Source organism: Microcebus murinus, chromosome 14, assembly GCF_040939455.1.
Source record: "Microcebus murinus isolate Inina chromosome 14, M.murinus_Inina_mat1.0, whole genome shotgun sequence".
Lineage (NCBI taxonomy): Eukaryota > Metazoa > Chordata > Mammalia > Primates > Cheirogaleidae > Microcebus > Microcebus murinus.
Genome location: NC_134117.1, coordinates 29,345,579 through 29,365,909, shown reverse-complemented (window position 1 = coordinate 29,365,909; position 20,331 = coordinate 29,345,579). Strand labels below are relative to the sequence as shown.

Sequence of the window (20,331 nt, the reverse complement as noted above, 5' to 3'; positions counted from 1 at the left end):
GTTTGGTCCAGTTTAAAGAGTCATTAAAGTTCATGTTCAGTCAATATTTAAGACTCATATGATTGATGTTTTTTTCTTGCTGCAGGCCCATAAGCTCACTCTGGTACAAGAGTTATCATCTAATGTTTTAACTCAAGTTTCTGCATCTCTTCCAGATCCTTCCCTGGTCACCGCCTACCTCGGTACCTGAGTTGAGATTCTAGGTCTTGACTTTGGAGCTCTGGACCCTGACCTTGATTCTGACAATCTTAATTCTATTTGACATTTCAACCTTGATTGAAGGTTCAATCAAGGTTGACATTCAACCTTGATGTGTGTCTCTGGACTGAAATCTTAAGTCAGATTGACCTTATTAAGTAAGTGGAGGAAAGGACTAAGATGTACATCATTTTTTCCTTTTCTGTTTCTCAAAGGATATGTTGCCCAAATATAGTGTTTATCATAGTCTCTATTTATGACATTTATGCAAGCATAAGACCAAATACCTTTGGATCCTTTTTCCTCATCTCTAGCACCTAATACAGTATGATGCCATTGTGCTCAATGCATAGTTGTAGAGTTGATTAAAGGAGAAATTACTGACCTCTTCACCATTTTTCTTTCTGCCTAAAGCATATTGTTTTGTTGCTTCAATAAATCGCACAGGTATATTATATACTCGCTTATTAAAGAATACAACTAGTGTATATGGCTGTTTGGAATCATGGCCAGAGCTTTTCCGAATAAGAAATGATCCATCCTGTTTAATAAAAGAAACACATATTTATGGTTAGTATTACTTGCATTTCTGCAGTTTAAAAATCAGTTTATGAAGAATATCTATATTATACTCCAAAGGTGATTATTTTTAGCTACATGATTTTTATTATTGATTAGAGTTTGTTTTATTATTTTCCAAGAAAATAGTCCAGCAAAATATATACTCGTAGAAAATCCTGAGTGAGGTCAATGCTAGCTTTTTGATGTACTAAATAATGTATTATGTTTATAGAATTTAAAAATATTTATACAGACATTAAAATCAAACCCGGGGACTCTCTTGAACTAGTAATCATGTATACCAGTTGCCTATGGGAAAAAAAGGTATCAAACAAATTCCATTCAAAAGTACTGCAAGGAAAAAAAAAAAACTACAAACCCAAAAGTACTGTAAGAAGAAAACAGAGATTGGGAATCAAAACTTTCAGCTGGTGAAAATTCTCTCCCCAAAGAACTTATATGAAAACAGCAATAAAAAATTCCCCCAAACTGTAACATAATACTCCAAATTTTATTAAATATTTTATAAAAATATGCTGGAGTTATAAATTCCAAAATTATGAACAATAAATGGACAAAAACCAGAATGAAACACAATAGGAGTTGATCAAACTCAGGAAAAAAATTGAAGGAAAAGACAAACCCACATCTAGAAACAAAGAAAAAATTATAAGATGTCCAAGGGACAATAGTTTTAAAGGAGGATTTAATAAATCACACTGAAGGAAGATATGGAAACAACCAAGACAATAAAAAAAGAGAAATATAATAAAAGAAGTACAATAAGTTCAGAGAGAGTGATTAGAATGAAAGAAGGACCAAAAAAAAAAAAAAAAAGGATCCAAAATGCGTGTAAATTGAGTCCTTGAAGAAGAAAAACAAAACACTGGAACAGAACTACCCTTTAAGACTATAATCTAAGAAAACTTACTGGATATAAAAGAAAACTTAAATCTACTTATTAAAAGGGCTTCTTTCTACCTGAGAAAATTGACCTGGAACAATCAACTCAGAGACATATTCTGGTAAAACTATTAGACTTTAAAAACAAAAAGTCTGCTGATTCTACATAAATCTTTTAAAAATTAAAAAAAAAAAAAAGAATTGAGACGGAGGAAGAAAGATATGCTTGAAAGAGAGAAGGGGATGGTAGTTTCTTTTGAGTGAGTAAAGGAAAAAGACCCCTTCATCCATAATTGTTGGAATTTTAAATAATCAGCATGTTATCAGGATGACAACTGTGCCTCTCATAGGCTGACGGCAAAATAACAGGATTTGAAAAGATCACACCTTGTTTGATCTGTGTAATGCCTCTTCAGCAGACTTTCGGTCGCAGGCACCAGCATACCATGGCTTACAGTGGACGTCAGCTTCCTGTGACATGGAGGGCATTGGTAAGCGTGAGCTGGCCCGGAAACAACTCTGAAACTTCCATGCAGCCGACACAAGCCCCATTTGCATTACCAAGACAAGCCTCACTACATTTGGACCAGTAATTTGAGAGTGAGTTTTATGCTTCCTTTGATAAACCACAGGATTTTTTTTTTTTTACTTCCTCACCTCCATTTGGCCTTAACTACTAAACTTAGTACTTGACTATAACTAAATTCCACTAGGTTCTTGAACCATTTCTTTCTTTCTCCTAAAGAAGTAATAATCTCCCTTTCCACTGTGCTTTTATTGTTGTTGTTTTATGGAGTGCTTTATAATTGCCAAAGTGTTTTTACAAATATTATCTTACTTGATTCTTGCTACATGCCCTCTTTGAAGACAAAAAGGATATATGCTTTCATCCTTATTGTACATTTTTACATACTTACCATCTTTACACATCTTTTTACATAAGCTTAGGGAGACTTGCCCAAGGGTTTGCAGGGTCTCTTCTCAGTCTCTTTAAACTGTGCTGTCTTATGTATGTTTTAATATCAAAAGCCTCCACAGATTTATTCTAACAAAATTACAAAGCTTAAATAAAATCTATGTGAGAGAAGAACAATGAAAGCAACACATTTCCTTGCTACTTTTGAAGAAACACTAATTGTTATTCAGGGCATCTGGAATACAAATCAGAATGGAGCAAGGTCTTAGTCATTGAAAAAAACAAGTGTTCTGTACCCATCAGCAAATGACCACTCACAAACAGACTTCAAATATAGACTGTGTTCCCAAGCTTCACTCCAGACTCTCTGTTCTCAGAAGGCATGCCCTTTCCTGCAGTTTCCTGGTAACAGTTTCGTGACATTAAGAGTTCATTTCATACCTGTTCTGAAATAGTGGAATTAGGTGAAAAGCTGGGTAATGGCCCATCCACAGTTGAGCTTCCCCCTTCTGGAAATCCTGAAAGGGATTTGAAAAGTCCTTTACTTAATCTTCACTGTTTCTTGAGCATGCACTATGCCTACACCCCAGCACTGTGCTAGATGCTGCCAGGGACACACACACCAAAAAAATCCCTAAGGCAGGGGTTCAAAAAATGTGATCCGAAGACCCCTGGAAATCCCAAGGTCCTTTCAGGGTGTGCAAGAGACCTTTCCTTTTCTGATTCCCTCTATGAAGCCTGATTTTCTTCATATATTTCAACCAGAAAAAAAAAATATTGCAATAGATTGAATGTAGAAACAGATACAAGAATCCAGCAGTCTCTGTTGGATTCTGTCTCTAATCTCCAGACCTTAAAGAGACTTATTAAGTGTAAAACAACACCACTCCTCCCACTAAATTGTTTTTGTTTGGAAAATATAGATATTTCTCAGCAAATGTTAACATTTAATGAATTTAATATTATTTTAGAACTCCTGACCTCAAGCAATCCGCCGCCCGCCTTGGCCTCCCAGAGTGCTAGGATTATAGGCGTGAGCCACCATGCCTGGCCGAATTTTAATATTATCTTAAATGGATTAACAATATTATAATAATAATTAATATTATTTTAAATGGATTAACAAATATGCTTTAAGTGTCTCCATTTTAGCTTTATTCATGCCTGCATCTCCTGTACCTAGAACAGTGCCTAGCACATGCAGATGGTCAATAACAATTGAAAGAATGACTTGAGTTGAAAAACAATAAAAGGTAAAATAAAGCTTTTTAATTAATGAAAAATAAATTTCTATAGCCAAATCATTTTCACTTTGTGTTGTCAGAATTAAAAAAAAAACTATTTAGGCAAAGTTGAATTTATTTAAGATGAATAAAAATGTTACCAAAACCTAAAAAAAAAACCCTTATGTTTATGAAAATGCATATTTTTGGTATATAACAATTACTCTGTTTATTTAAATAGATTTGATATTGATTATTTTGGTATATATTTCAAATTATCTATGTAATGCAGAGTTTTTCTTCTTTTTTCTCCTACATTGAGTAGAAAGCAAATTAAAATTTGGGCAGTTACATTCTGTGAGCCTGACTTATCTGATTCATATTATTTTTAGGGTGACGTTTGCCTTGGGAAAATTATACAGATTATTTTCCATATCCTCTTTTCAGGGTACCTTTTGTAGTTATATTTTATAATCATTAAAATGTATTTTAGATTTAGTTTAAATAGCTATCATGTATTGAGGACCTTCCAAGCCCTACCAAGCACTATGCCAGGACTTTCCATATATTATTTTACTTAATCTTCTTATTTTGAAAACAGCTGTATTGTTTTTGTGAAAAAAAATACATGACCAATAAATATTAAATCAATACTAAAAATAAATAAAAATTGTCTCAAAACCCTTTACTTTTCAAAACAACTCTATGAAATAAATATCCTTGGCCCCATTTTATAGATGAGGAAACAAGCAAGAGAAGATGCCAAGACCACACGGCTGGAAGTGACGGTGTGGAGTGGAACCTAGGTCTAGCAGGCACTAAGATCCAGCCTTGACCATGACCTGACACTGCTCTTCATGACTTCATTGTACTTACTTGGCAGAGGTACGGGTTTTTGGTGCATGTGTCTGAAAGGAAGAATTTCAGATTAATTAAAGGGCAATGCACAACATGAATACGTTTGACTTTTTGTTTACTCTGACAATACTCTGAACAAAGGGACCAATACGAATAGCCAGTAAAACACGTCTAAAGATAGGACAGGCACCAAAACCTTGAGGATAAGATTGGTAAGATTGTTTGTTCCCTTTAGCTTTGAAAAGGAGGAGCTTTGACTAAGGTCTTGTATTTCAGTCAAGTCCAATAATTAACCCGATTAGTATGTGTCTGCAACTGTGCATAGTTTTTTTTTTTTTTTAAGTTGCTTAAAACCTTTCAAAATTTAATTGCCGGACAATGAAATACTGGCTCGTTAGCAAGCACTACCAGCCACTGTTGCTATGCAGGGTAACCATGCACATGTTAATTTCTGCAGCAACAAGGGGAAACTTATTTTTAAAGGACAGGATTCTTACTTCTGGGCAGGAGGAAACACTGGTGACTGCGCAGCTTCTTGTCTGTGACTAGACCCTCGGTGGCGTTCAGCAGGTATAGGTTTTTCTGGATTAGGAAAATTCTCATATTAGGATTAGAGTGAAAGGACTGTCCTCATCCCAAAACTTAGCAACATCAGCCAAGAAGCACCAAATCTGGTCAGATGTCTTCCCAGGAACATGCTATTGACCAGGATATCATGGGTATCATGGGTCTGGGCACTTGCCAGCCTGCTGATATGTTGTGATAGTAGGGCCAGGAGTCCCCGTCCCCAGCAGTGCTCCGTGGGCACACACTCGCCTCTGTGTTCATCCTCTGGCAATGTCCATGGAGGCTGAACCTATGGGGTCTGGACCTTTAAGTGTACGAGTACAGGTGGGAGCCCAAAGACGAGCAAGTATTAGCCACTCTCCAAGCAACTCACTTTCTACTTCCAGGAGCTGCCACACAGGTGTTAATATTATAGCATCCTGGTGTGTCTTGATCAGTCATAAGATGTGGTATAAGTAATTTGTTACTGATAAGAGGTAAACTATTGAGTTTGTGAATGATCTACTCATTTTGAAAAAAATTATTGGATATAATAATGTTAATCTCACTTGCATTTCACTGTGTTTTCTTGAGCAGAAGAGAAAGGGGTGGAAAATGGGAATAAACCTGAAATGTAAGACATGTATCTAGAAGTCCATAGTGAACTTTAATGTTGAACCATTAATAAATGTGATCACAAATTATTTTAATGCTTTACTTTCCCTCAAATTTGATCTGAGGCTGTGTTAAAATCTTGGTGTGTTCATGAGGAAGTCTCCTGCATGGCAAAAAGCCTGAGAACTGTAGAAACCCAAAAGGAATAAATGTAGTAAGAACTCAGAGATTCAAATCAATGGTAAGGTAGACTTGAGGATTTTTCATGGTACACTAAAGTTTAGAATCTCTGAAGGTTGTAGTTTGAATTTGCAGCAAGTTACTTCAAACAGTTCTGCTAGATATTTTGTTCATGACTTTAAAACTTGGTAATTTCAGAAGGAGAAGCAATGAACACTTTGGATCCTAACAGCCTATGAGCTTTCACCACACCTGTTTTGCCGCTGCCATCCTCCGGACTTCCTTCCTACACAAGAAGAGGCCACTCCCTCGCTTTGGGTTTGGATGGCCATTGCCTCTGCTCTTGCAGTAAGTCACAAAGGAGGTGGCATGCCACGCTCCTGTACCGGGAGCCCTTTGAGAACAAGGACACCTAAGCTGCAGGGAGCATGCCACGAGCCCCTTCTCTCCCGGTTTGTGGAGGCTCCCACAGCCAGGGAGTTTGCACAAGGTTGTACGTACTTCCTACAAGGGCTCAGAGGCTCACTTCCTGCTCCCTGCTCAACAGACATGAGAGACAGCAAGAAAGGAAGGATGGAAAGACAAAAGCATCACAGGAAAGGCAGAAGAAAGCATGATGGCAGAAAAAGAGTGATGCCTCAGAAAGAGCCAGTGGGAAACAGGATGGAAAAAGCCTAGTGGAGCAGTTGAAACAGAGAGGTGAGTTGAAGTGCACAGTGTAGTGGTAGTACTCAGGAAAGCCACTGTCAATCATCAGAGAAATGAGAGCACTTTGTGTAGATCTGCCCATGTGAACTCAGGGAACAGTGAGAACATTCATAACATTTTTAACCTTGGGTGCCTTCAAGTGTGGAATTAGATGGGTGGAGGACGTGAGCTTCTATATGATGTTTTAAGTGTTAATATTATAGATGATTCTTCTGGGGTTTTTCCAATATTTTTAAAATACAATTTTTTTTAAATGAGAAAGTTAAAAAACATATATATGTATATATATAGATATATTAGGCTTTTGAGTGATGATAAAACAAAGGAAGACAAGCATTTGTAGATGTACTAAGAAGACAGACATTTTAACTTTGAAAACTTAGCAAAAGAACTGGTTCATATAAATAGATTTTTTTAAATATCAATACATTAACTAAACTATTAGTTCTAAGATATCTGAATGACTCTAATTTAAATTTTCACATCCATGTAGGACCATGGCATTGTTTCCTGGCAAGTCATACCTGTCTGAAAACAAGCAGGTTTTTGGCATGTAGATGATTATAACCCACTCTAAAGATACTACCCAGTAAGTTCAAGGTCTGAGCTAGTTTTGCTAGTCCCTACTCATTGCAAAGTGAAAGAATATTTTTTTTAGAAAATTGAGTTCTATATTTACAATTGCCTAAAAAGTAATGAAAGAAAATTTAAAATACATTGTATGCAAATCCATAATTAAAATAACTTTTTACAGGACATACTTATCTTTCAAAATAATAGATTTACCTTCACAAACACTTGATGCATTCTGTTGAGAGGCAACTGGAGTCTATGTGAGAAAAACAAACATGGGCAAGAATATTTGATAGAGCAGAATGTGGAAATAAAAAAGTCAGAGCAATATTGTCAAAATAAATATTTTGGGAGAACTTTAATGCATTGCTATTCTTTCAATCACAACAACAATAATTCCAATCACACAACCCTCAGCCCAACATTTGCATTAAGTGACATTCAGGTGGAAGTGTCTCCTGGCGGGGCAGTGGGGACATCCCTGCTCTGTCAGCGGGCTAGTGGCGCTGGCGCTTGCGCAGTGGGCATCTGACCTCTGGCTTTGGTCTCATGGCCCTGCCTTCTGTGTGTTTGCTAAATCACGGTAGGTACCAGGAACAGGCGGGCTTCCTCACATAGTGGGGCTGCCCAGGTTCGCCATGTTTGGGGCAGGATCTAAATTTAGTTGGGCCTATGAGTGCCTGACACTCAGAGGCTTCCCATTGGGAGGGCAGAGGTGGTGGCAGGCAGGGGCCCGGTCGCCCCCTCGGATCTGCTGCGCACACTCTGCAAGGCTGCCAGGGTCAAGGAGGGCCGAGCTCCTCCCAGGCAGCATGTCTCTGGCTACCTGAGGACTGGAAGCGTCTAAGCAGGAACTGTAGTTGCTGAGATTGCTGCGTTCACCAGAGCTGGAAGCATTTTCGACTTTAAATAAGCAGATAAGAATAAACACTCCAGAAAACATGAAGCACTTTTAAATGCAAAATTAACTTACTGTCTTCAGTGGTGTAGCTGGTTTTTTCCTGGGGAATAAAGAGAGATTAGCTTCGTTAAAACACAATGACGGCGACGCAGTGGAGCTGTTTATCATTTTGCTCTCAGATTTAAACCAGAATGACGAAAGTGATACGAGTGTGTAGAAGATGATCCTTGGAGAATGGCGAGGGATGGAAGTGGGATTTAATTATGATCTTCCTAGCCTCGGACAGAGTCCACTGACAGATGGGGAAGGGGTTAGCTGAGGATAAGCAAGAGCCTAGTTGCCAGGGAGTCAGCGGAACTGAGCTCTTGTTGCAGTTCTGCTACTAATTACTCAGCGACCTTGGGCCTCTTTCTCTTGGCTGTGAGGCATGTTTGAGGTATAATTTCCTCACCTGTAAAATGAGGACCAGAGTCAGGGTCTTCACAGTGTGTCTGCCCAGCTCTCCCGTTCCCCAGCAGCGCCCTGGGGCTACTTCCCGGGCACAAAGTAGAGACAAGAGCAGGCCAGCAGGTGAAGCTGTAGCCCCAGCCTTCCCACATCAGCTTCCGCCCTGCGTCCAGGGCACTACTGTCCATGCAACTTCTCCATAAGATTTTATTCAAACAGAAAGATCTGAGACCACAGCAAGTCTGGAAACCATTGATTTGCAGTCCTGAAGGTGCTTGCCTGCAGTAACATCCTGGTTTGTCTTGGTTCCAATAAAGACTGGAATCAATATTGCTGATGTTGCTAAGGCTTTATGTTTCTCATCTGTGTTTACCTTAAATTGTCTGACTTGTTCACTCACTTTGTTTTTGGCTGAGAGCTGAAGTATGGGAGAAGAATCCTAACAGTTATGGAGTGGCTATATGATGCCTGGCACTGGGGTAGGCTCTTCACATGTTATTTAAACCTTATGGTGACCTTTTAAAATATTATTATCCCATTTTAGGGATGAGGAAACTGAGGTTCAGAGAGACTAAGTAACTTACCCGAAGTGATAAAACTGAGCCAAGAGATAAATGTGCAGAGTTTTGGTTAACAAACTCCTGAAATTAAGGCTTTCTTTGGTTCATATAGAGACAGAACTAAGATTATAGCCATGCAGGCCAGCTTTAGATATACTTAAATGTGCTTTTAAAATAACCTATTGAGCCAACATAATTTTATAGAGTCGCTGTTTATAATATTAGCACACTGTAATACCCACATTCCTGTTTACAAAGACTTTTTAAATCAGTAAGAAAGAATAGCTCTCACTTTTTCTTTCTTTTTTTTTGAGACAAGAGTCTCACTCTGTTACCCGGGCTAGAGTGCCATGGCGTCAGCCTAGCTCACAGCAACCTCAAACTCCTGGGCTCAAGCAATCCTCCTGCCTCAGCCTCCCAAGTAGCTGGAACTACAGGCATGAGCTACCATGCCCGGCTATATATATATATAGAGAGAGAGAGAGAGTGAGAGAGAGAGAGAGAGAGAGAGAGAGAGAGAGAGAGAGAGAGAGAGAGTTTAGTTGGCTAATTAATTTCTATTTTTAGTAGAGATGGGGTCTCACTCTTGCTTAGGCTGGTCTTGAACTCCTGAGCTCAAATGATCTGCCCACCTCAGCCTCCCAGAGTGCCAGGATTACAGGCATGAGCCACCTCGCCCGGCCTCACTTTTTCTTTTTTGAAACAGGGTCTTGCCCTGTTGCCCAGGCTGGAGTGCAGTGGCATCATCATAGCTCACCGCAGCCTCGAATTCCTGGGCTCAAGTGGTCCTTCTGCCTCAGACTCCTGAGTAGTTGGAACCATTCACACTACCATGCCTGGCTAATTTTTCTAATTTTTGGTAGAGACAGAGTTTCACTATGTTGTCCAGGCTGGTCTTGAACTCTTGGCCTCAAGTGGTCCTTCCATTAGGCCTCCCAAAGTGCTGGGATTACATGTGTGAGCCACCATGCCTGGCCTGACTCTCACTTTTGAAAGAAGCCTGAGCAGGGTGGCTTTGATAGAGCACCCTGGTGTGCACTGCACATGTACATGCATGTGCTTATTTACAGACCATCAACTGTCTGAAAGAGAAGCTGAGGAGTAGAAAGTAAAGATGACACCTGCTAGAAGGTCTCAGAATGACTCAGGTGCTGGAGCTTCTGATAGTCAGGTGCCTTGTGGAACATGGTATTTCAATGAACTCAGGATTTAACTAAAACTTTAGGGAGGGAAGACTCCCGGTTTTCAACATCATCAGGGCCCCACCCCGGCCTCCGGTCCAACCTGCAGCCTGCCATGGGGTGAAGGAGGACTTTAGTGAAAGTCAACAGGGCAGGGGGGTCTCACCCCAGCCCCCCAGATCTCGCAGAGCTGCTTCCTACAACAGGCACTCACCTGGCCCTCGGCAGTGGGGATGGTGCAGCAGGTGAAGATGACTTGGTTTCCCAGGCCCCGCTGTTTCGACCTGTGCAAACATACACATGAGTCAGTCCCCAACTCCTGAAACTGGTCACAGTGAGGCTGGGCATTCTGACAGGCTCAGAATTACATGCGCATTTGTGTTGCTTTCAGTTAAGTGTGTATAGGTAGTTACATTGAAGCTATGAGGGAAAACCTGTGGGCAAAGGTGATGACACCTTTTAAAAATGTCAATGAATAAGCTCAGAAGTGGGAAGTGGAGTAGGGACTCCACCTTAACATTTCTAAAGGACCTTCTCCCCACCACCGTGGGTCCTGATTCTGAGGGCTCAGCTGGAGTCCAACAAGGGTTCCTTTGGTGGGGAGCCAAGAGCTCGCATCTGTGCACACTGCATGCACTATGTGCACAGCAGCGGGGCCTGGGGACAGAGCGGCTCCAAAGGGCCACTCCTGACTCACAGCTACGGACGCTGCTCCTTCATAACCACACTTCAATACAGTTCACACACCTAACTTCACAGTTAGGGGATTTCACTCATTCATCTCCTAGTTCCCAGGGCCTTAGCCCAGCACACAGATGGACAGATTGGGACAAGTGGCAGGCTACTGCCCAGAGCTCATCTTCTGAAGTGATAGGGGGACCCAGAGGGCTTTGTCCCCTGCACCCAACTTCCCCTCCCATATCTGAAGGTGGAAGCCAGACAATCAGTATGCGGGAGGCAGTGAGAGAGGCAGGATGGATCTTCCTCCCCCACTCCCAACCACCCCACCCCCACTGGGACAGAGGGCAGGTGAGGGTGGGGAGCCAGAGCCAAGCCATCCCCTCAGCATCTCCTGGCTGCCTGCTATCTCCAGTGAAGCTCTAAAGCTCTGACTTATGTGGTACCTGGATGTGATTTTTTAAAACATTTTGGAAAATAGACTACTTTTGGAATTTTTGCATTTCATGTGACAATCAACTGAAATGTCATCTGGATATGTGGTGTGAGTCCAACTGTGTTTAATTAGCTGGCGTATCAAATTGAACACTAAGATTAACGTGTTAAAATGCCCTTGGCTACTCATAGACTTTAATGGAAGATTTCAGGGAAGGGGAAAAAAATCTTGTCTGAAAAATAAGAAAGTAGAAAGAAGGTCTAAGTCTGAATTTACTCCCAGGGGTTTTCCCTCTTCTTAAACACCAAGAGTTCAACTGACCTTGGTATGTTATCGTTGTCAGACCTACTGCCTGGCTTTCCTACTAAGCTTCCCTTTCCTTCATATCTCCGAACAGTCTGAAAATGTCTTCCTTTCTTCCTTTTCCCTCCCAATAAATCATTTCCGGAGATCAGAGGAGAGTACAAGCACTGGGAGAAAGCCTGTGGTCTTGCATCAGAAGATAGAATTCTAGTTATTTTTCTGCCACCAAACTGGCCACTGTGCCTTCATTTCCTCCTTGGTGAAATGGAGACACCACCACCTAATTTAGAGTTATTGTGATATAATAACAGGGTAACTTCATACAATTTAAAGAATTGACCATATATAAAACAATATTGCTGGAAAGGGATTAAAAGTATTTGAGGGTTAAAAACATTAGGCTAAGTGAAAGGAGTGGGATGCAAAAGACCATATATCACGTGATTCCACCCATATGAAACGTCTAGATAAGGCAAATCTATAGCAATAGGAAACAGATCGGCGGTTGCCTGGGGCTAGGGGTGGGAATAGCATTGCCTATAAATGGGCATAAGAGATCTTTTGGGGTTGGGTGGGCATGGAAATTTTCTAAAACTGGATTGTGATGCTTACATAATGCATTACTATAAATGTGATGGTTTGCAAAAATCACTGAATTGTACAAATAAGATGGGTGAGTTTTATGATATGTAAATTATGACTCATATAGGATCTCCATAAGTATGATTATTATTGTCTTGTTATCAACCACCACAGTATCTCCAGGTGCTGAGCACTGTATCGGGTACATACCTTAAATGTGCCATCTCTGAGTGTCAAATAACATCAAGTGGAGCCAACTGAGGCTCTGGACAGATCACATGGCAGGGCTGGGTTTTAAGACTATTTGAGTTTAAAGCCCAGGAAGGCACTTTCCCCTCTAGCCACCATCTCATAATGTTACTTTGGGGCATGATTTGGCATGTCAGATTCACTTGCTGCTACTTCTGCCTTATGTGAGAAAAGATAAGCAAAACAGAGGACCATTTTCATGGATGCCCACAGGAGGTTGGAGAATGACCCTCCTGCTGCTCTGGGACTGAAGCCAGACCCAGGGCTGGGTAGGGGAAGACAAGCCCAGCAGGAGCACACCTCATACCCTCCTCACGGCCAGGACCCTTGCTTTCTGGAAAAGATGAATTCTTGGTTGGAATACTCCCATGGAGAAAACAGAATGCAATGGAGGGAGACATGTCCAAAAGCATAAAGTAAACAAGAAAAATCAGCTTCGTTTTAATTGCACTGAGCAAGAAACTTAATAGTGTTTGGTTTAACAGTGTGGGCCTTGTGCTAGCTGGTGCTTATCAAAATTTCTCAACTCGGAAAACAATTTACCCTTGGTTTTTCCTCCTCCCACATACATTTTATGCATCACCCTCTTTTCAGTTCCACATATAATATGTTGGTAAGTTTCATTATTCATATTCTCCATGTCAGCATTGTAAGCCCCTGGGATTCGACTCTCTTTGAGCTGTCACAGGAACTCTACATCATTAGTGTCTGCAGCGTCCCTACTCTCAGGCACTGCGCACACTCCACCAAGCAAAGAGATTTCAGTCCACAACTCCAGAACCAATTTTGCCGAAATCCAGCTTGCATATCTATAGAGAATCGTACATTTCAAAGTCTCTTTCCCTTCCCCCCCCTTTTTTTAGGAAATAAGGAAATAGAATACTTTTTAAAAAAAGATATTTACTTAAGGAAACTCAGAAATACATGCCCTATCTACCTTCTGACAAAAGCTACCAATCAGCCAGAGATTACACCATCCTCTTCAAATTCTCATTTAGAGAGAAATCACAATGGGGTTGAAACCTTCCGTTTGTTTAGACCAGAGGTTCTCAGCTGGGGATGACTTGCTCCCCCACCCAGGGACATTTGGCCGTGTCTGGAGATATTTTTGCACATCACAGCTGGGTAGGTGCCAGGGAAACTGCCAAACATCCTACAACGCACAGGACAGCTCCCACGGGAAAGAATTATCTGGCCCCAAATGTTAACAGTGCCAAGGTTGCGAAGCCCTGCTATAGAATAAAACTTTACAACAAAAGGAAGAAACAAAATTGTTCCCCGAGAGTGTTTGCCAGAATGGTCATGGATCGGTGCAGGTTAAAATAAGGGATGCTGCCTAGGAACAACATTAACAAAGTTACCATTTTATGAGCGATTTATCTACATTTACTCATTAATTCGCACATTACCCCAGGCATAGGTGCCATTTGCCCCAGTTTTCAGGGGAAGAACCTGAGAAACAGAGGGACACTTGCTCAAAGCCGACACCCAGCAAGTATTGGAGCCAGGACCTAAACCCTCTGGCTTTGGAGTTTGGGCAAAGTTCCTGCCACCGACTTGTCAGTATGACACACAAGGGGAGGGCGGAGGCTGCCATTGGACCAGATTTACTAGGTCATCCTTGGCAAGCACCTTATTGGCTACCAAAGAGCTAAGAGCAACATTAACCAGAGGCAATTGATGTGGTGTGACACTTTGACAGAAACACCAACCAGCACTGTTGGCACTGTTGTGATGCCCATCAGGGGACTATCTGAAGGAGAATGGAGATGGTTACTCAAAGACACAGGCAAGTAGTCTGATCATTCCTTTTATAACATTCGTTCTGAAAATTCTGCTGTTTGCACACTCAGAAACTCCCTGACTGTTCAGGCTTGTGCCTCCCAACTCATTTCACTTCCTCCTCCTTCCTGTAGTTCCTCCCACCTGTATCCAACAATCATGTAACCAGGACGCTTTTTTCTTGTTTGGATTTGGTTTCTTCATCTGATGCCTATAGTATTAAAATATAGCTCCATGAGGTTAATGACAAGCTAATGAGCCAGGTTCTCAGCTAGGGCCTGGATGCTGTGAGCAAAACATGGAGCTGAGGGTCTTACAGGAAAGACAGAAATCTGGGAGGTGGTGGTGGGGAGTTGGGGCTAAAGGGCATGCGCAGGGCACTGTAGGAGTGCACGCCATGTGGATCTAGCCCAATGTGGGGCCAGGCAAGGCCTCCTGAGCAAGTGACATTGAAGGCAAGGTCTACAAGGAGCTCACAATGTCCTGGGGGAAATTAGACAGAGACACAAAGTAATCGGGGGATAGGTACCGGCTGCATGTGAGTGGGAAGAGCTCTCTGAGGGCTATGGAAACCAGGAGAAACTTCCTGGAGGTGGAGGCCTCAAGTTGGGCCTTCAAGGATTAAAATATAGCTATACTAGGTTAATAACAAGCCAATGAGTAATATATCCAGTGGCTAATGCCCTCATGATTCTTTAAATACAACCAATGTTTGGGGATTTGCTCACCCTCTCCAGCAACAACCCGCCCATACTCTCAGCACCTCCTCTGACAAGGATTATCTTGCTCATCTCTGGAAGGGGGTGTGGAGGATGGGGGGAGAAGTGGGGAGGGAGAGAGAATAGGAGGATGCACGTGGGAATGCTAAAGAGGAAGCTCCTACACCCCTCTGTGCTGTTCATGCAGTGGAGTGTGGGCATTTGGCTCAGCCTTAGGGATTGCCAAAGCCTACTTTGGCAACTAGGAACCACTGGGCATTCGTGGTTTGGGTAGGGGTGACGTGGTGAGAACTAGCTTTCTAGTGGGATGAAACTGGCAACATCTGGAAGAGTTCCTTGCTGAGGAGAGAGCTGAGAGGCAGAGGTGTGGCTAGTGGACTACTGCAGGCAAGAAAGGGTTGGGCTATTGAGTGACGAAAGGCTGGACTAGGTTGGTGGCAGCTAAAATGGAAGAGCGAATTTGGAGGCTTTGGAGAGAACACAGGTACTCTGAGGCGTGTAGCTGGAGGCTGGCGCCAGTACACAGAGGAATAAGGGCAGGCGGCGGGAGGGAGCGGCTGAGCTTGAGGCAGTGGGAGTGCCGGGGTGTTCAGAAGGGAAATCAGGTCAAGGTGAACACCAGGGAGTCACCAGTGTAGACATGAGAAGTGAAGCCAGAATAATGGATGAAACCTAAGGACATGAACAATAATTCTCTCTCCTGAGCACTTAGCATGTGCCAGGCACTGCATGAACACTTTCTCATTTGCAATTGCCGAATCCTCCTGTCACCATGGGGCAGGGACTATTATCTCCATTTACAGATGAGAAAATCGGAGGCTTGGAGAGGTGAAGTACGAGCCCAGGGTGGAACAGTCTGTAACTGCAAGTGCTGGCATTCCAACCCGCATCTGTCTGCCTCAAAACGCAAGCTCACAACCACCATGATATCCTGACAGAAGAGCTGAGGGCTGAAGGCTGAGCCCTGGGGACATCCTCAGTCAGGGGAGAGGACACAGAGAAGCTGGCAAGGTGCCCGTGAGGTAGGATGAAAACCAGGACTTGTCTAACAGAGGCCAAAGGGCCTGGGGGGGAGGGTCCCTTCAACATAAGTGCCACGAGGCAAGGACGAGGATAGGCCTTCTGTTCCCATTCATTAAAAATTTGGAAATACAAGTGATTATTTCTTCATATTTTATCTGAGTTATTTATCTTATTTGGAATAGACTTAAAACCAATCCAAATCACACATACACTTTACCTGAAACCGTTCCTGGAGGAGAGGCTGGCTTTGAGGAGTTATTCGGCTTGATTGATCTATTCACCACGGGAGCTAAAACACACAAATACATATATATATGTGTGTGTGTATATGTGTAATAGTTACCAATACATTCTATGAGAGAAATTCACATAGGGGAAAATGACCAGATTGGAGAATTTACAAAGAATGGGAGATAACTTTATCAAACATACAAGCCAATGAGAGAAGCCTTCTCAGGAGAAACATCTTTAGAATGAAAATATTAATGGTTAAAAAAATAAATTATTTTATGATAGGGATTTTGTTAAAGTGAATATTTGCCAAACTGGAGGTCTAGAAGATAAGAGTGTTTTTTGTTTGTTTGTTTTTGCTTTTTATCCCAAGTATATTAAATCCAATAGTGGAGGGGCCAAAGTCATAACCCCATCTCTCCTGCCACGTGCAATACACACAATAGCTCTCAGATTTCATGGGTTTGGAGTGAGGGAGGAGGAAATATGTGTTTGTTGTTTCATAGTAATGGATGGCTTGGGAATTTAGGTGAGTCTGGAAGCTGTTGGTGGTATTTAGGGAGTAGGGGAGAGGGTTGGTACAAGACAGCAGAGTAAAAACTGAGTACTGCTACTTTGGAGTTGAGTGTTATTAGATGAGGCATCACCTGTTTGGAATTTTATTCTCCATAGTGACTATATCCAGAGTAAATGGGTGCTGTTCTGTGCCTGATATGAGTGTATGTGGCACTGGTTTTTTAAATAATTCATTTGTACTATCATTTGTTATCCCATGAAAGGTTTACAAAAAAAAAAAAATGTTTCTCATAGGCCTGATGTACCACTAAATATAAAGAACCAGGATGCAGAGCATATTTTACTCTTTCACTTTTTCTGCAGAAATTGTTTCTGGTGCAATATTTACAAGGCCAACATTGTAGCTTGTGGTGTTATGAGGAAACCATTCTAAGTGAGGTTAGCTGAGGATAACAACCCAGGTGCTTTCATGATTTGAGATGGGAGGATTAAATCATGGAGCAGGGAGGAAGGGGGGCGGGCTATGAAGCACAGGTGGTCGCTCACTGATGAGCTCTGCCACACCAGCCAAAGAAGCACATGCTGTATCCAGGGAGGAGACAGGCCTGGGCACTGTCATTTTTGAGCCCTTTAGTGCTTACTACTGAATAGTCCTGTATGTCCTGATCAACTACTAGAAGTTTTCAAGTCCTTAAAACTACAAACTCTTGGCCAGGCGTGGTGGCTCATGCTTGTAATCCTAGCATTTTGGGAGGCTGAGGCAGGAGGATTGCTTGAGCCCAGAAGTTTGAGGTTGCAGTGAGCTAGGATGATGCCACTGCACTCTAGCCTGGGCAACAGGGCAAGACCCTGTCTTAATACAAAATGAAACAACAAAGCCTACAGACTCTTACCTTTTTCAGATGGAGGTGAACTGCTTTCTGTGGGATGAATATAGTTTTCATCGTTATCTTCCACAGGAACCACATAATCAGCCTAACAGAAATGTAGAAATGAATGAGGAGAATGTTCTACATATACAGTTGATGGTATGGGAGGGATGTTTTTTAAGAAAGCTTTTTTGAGATATAATTCACATATCATTAAATTTTACTATGTAAAATGTACAATTTGGTATTTTTTAATGTATTCACAGAGTTGTGCAACCATTGCCAACATCCAATCTTAGAATATTTTTATTACCCTAAAAAGGAACCTTGCACCCATTAGTCATTTTCCATCCACCCCCTCCCCTGACTTAGTCAACCATGAATCTACTTTCTGTCTCTACATATTTGCCCATTCTGGCATTGCATATAAATGAAATCATATAATTTGTAGTCTTTTGTGACTTATTTCACTAAGCATAATATTTTCAAGGTTCTTCTGTGTTGGAGTATGTACCATGATTCCTTCTTTTTTGTGGCCAAATAATAGTCCATTGTATGAATATACCACATTTTGTTTATCCATTCATCAATTGATGGGCATTTGGGTTTCTTCACTTTTTTGGCTATTATGAATAAGGCTGCTATGACCATTCATGTACAAGTTTTTATGTAGACATACATTTCTCTTGGGAACATACCAAGAGAAATTTTTGGGTCATATGGTAGCTCTATATCTAACAGTTTGAAGAACTGCCAAACTGTTTTCCAAAGTGGCTGCACCATTCTTCATTACCACCAGCAATGTATGAAGGTTCCAATTTCTCCACATATTCACCAATATTTGTTACTGTCCAGCTTTTTTATTATAGCTATACTCAGGGGTGTGAAGTAGTATCTCATTATAGATTTGATTTGCATTTCCCTGATGATTAATGATGTTGAGCATCTTTTCATGTGCTTATTGGCCATTTACATATATTCTTTGGAGAAACGTCTATTAAAATCTCTGCTCATTCTTTTCTTTTTTTACACTCAGTTCTCTACATCTCAATCTGCCCATTTTTAATTGAGTTGTTTATATTTTTATTATCATAAAAGGTCTTCATATGTTCTAGATATAAGTCCCTTATCAGATATATGATTTGCAAAAATTTTCTCCCATTCTGTAAATTGTCTTTTTACTTCCTTCATGGTATGATCTGCAGCATGAAAGTTTTTAAATTTAAAAATCTTCTTTATTTATTTTTTCTTTTATTCCTTGTGCTTTTGGTGTCATGTCTAAGAACCTATTGCCTAACCCAAGGCCATAAAGATTATATTTTCTTTTAAGAGTTTTATAGCTTTGGGTCTAACATTTAAGTTCTATGATCTATTTTTAGTTAATTTTTGTGTATGGTGTGAGATAGGGGTCCAATTTCATTCTTTTACACATGGATATGCAGTTTTCCCAGCTCTATTTGCTTTTTAAAAAAACTATTCTTTCTCCATTGAATTGTCTTAGCATTTTTGCCAATAATCAATTGACTATAAATAAAGGAAGGGAGTGATTTTATATCAATAAGATACAAATGAGATAACCAGATCTCAAAAGTGGTTTTTACAACCTTCCCTGCTGGGTAGCTAAGTAGGGTATTGGGAGAAACAAAAAACATTTACTTCCAGGTGCTCTTCTAAGTTTAATCCTTCTAACAACCCAATAAGGGAGGCACCAGCATCAGATCCATTTCAAGATGAAGAAACAGAGGCACAGAGAAATTAAGTAGCTAGCTCAAGGTCTCACAGTTAAAAAGTGGTAGATCCAGGATATGAACACAGGCTGTTCAAGAATTCAGCACCCATACACTTATCCATTACATTCTAGTGCCTCCCATCCTTCTCCTCCTCTTTCTGTCTTTTCTACCCTCTCTTCATTTAATTGCTATTTCTCTTCTCTTTCTTCACCTCCAAACCTGGGAAGGGGCACAGTTGATTCTACTCATACATCTCAATTCTGCAGTCATATTTAGAGAAGATCTGGCTGAAGGAGGTGAGGCTTTGGAATCAGACAGACCTGGAGGAAATCCTTGCCTGGTTCTTTTCTAGTTGTATTACCAGGTGAGAGGAGTAAATTGCTGAATCATCAGAAGTCTTCCTAGACACTGCCAATCAGAGGTGAGCACCTGCTCTTCTGTGGCACACGGAGCCTGGTCCTCACTTCCGTTATATTGCTGGCCTTGTGGTGTCAGACTGTGAACACCTGAAGGACAGGGCCTCCTCCTTATCTGCATTTGTGATCCCAATGCCTGGGCAGTCAAGCCTCATAGAATTGGATAGAAATTGACTAACCCAATAGCCAAGGCAGAGATGAGGCTGACTACAAGACCCTTTTGGTTCCATGGGTCCTTCTCTCTGGATTAGCTAGTAGTCAGAGTGACACATCAGAGCCCGGCCTCTCTTCTGGGGACTAGTTCCTGTGAAAGGAGGGGCTGAGCACCCAGGAGGAGTGCCCACCTTCTCAAAGCCTAGCCCCCAAACTCAAGTATCTTATATCCCAACACAGACCCTTGGCTTAGCCTGTACCTCGATATTTTGCC

General features: G+C 41.3%; 2 protein-coding genes across 2 annotated transcripts in view; one reads left to right on the top strand and one right to left on the bottom strand.

Moving 5' to 3' along the window:
* ZNF518A (zinc finger protein 518A) overlaps positions 1–611 on the top strand; it is a 56,336-nt gene extending 55,725 nt beyond the window's left edge. The window contains exon 6 of the transcript XR_012922868.1: positions 156–611. The gene's annotated coding sequence lies outside the window, so the exon portion shown is untranslated. The remainder of the gene's footprint in view (positions 1–155) is intronic.
* The window catches only part of BLNK (B cell linker), a 65,501-nt gene that overhangs the window by 4,347 nt on the left and 40,823 nt on the right, over positions 1–20,331 (bottom strand). Inside the window, exons 7-16 of the mRNA XM_012767175.3 lie at positions 17,783–17,864; positions 16,360–16,431; positions 10,585–10,654; positions 8,255–8,282; positions 7,495–7,537; positions 5,157–5,241; positions 4,678–4,709; positions 3,020–3,096; positions 2,050–2,133; positions 584–739 (exon numbers count right to left, since the gene is read on the bottom strand). Of these exons, the coding sequence (XP_012622629.1) occupies positions 584–739; positions 2,050–2,133; positions 3,020–3,096; positions 4,678–4,709; positions 5,157–5,241; positions 7,495–7,537; positions 8,255–8,282; positions 10,585–10,654; positions 16,360–16,431; positions 17,783–17,864 (729 nt within the window). The remainder of the gene's footprint in view (positions 1–583; positions 740–2,049; positions 2,134–3,019; positions 3,097–4,677; positions 4,710–5,156; positions 5,242–7,494; positions 7,538–8,254; positions 8,283–10,584; positions 10,655–16,359; positions 16,432–17,782; positions 17,865–20,331) is intronic.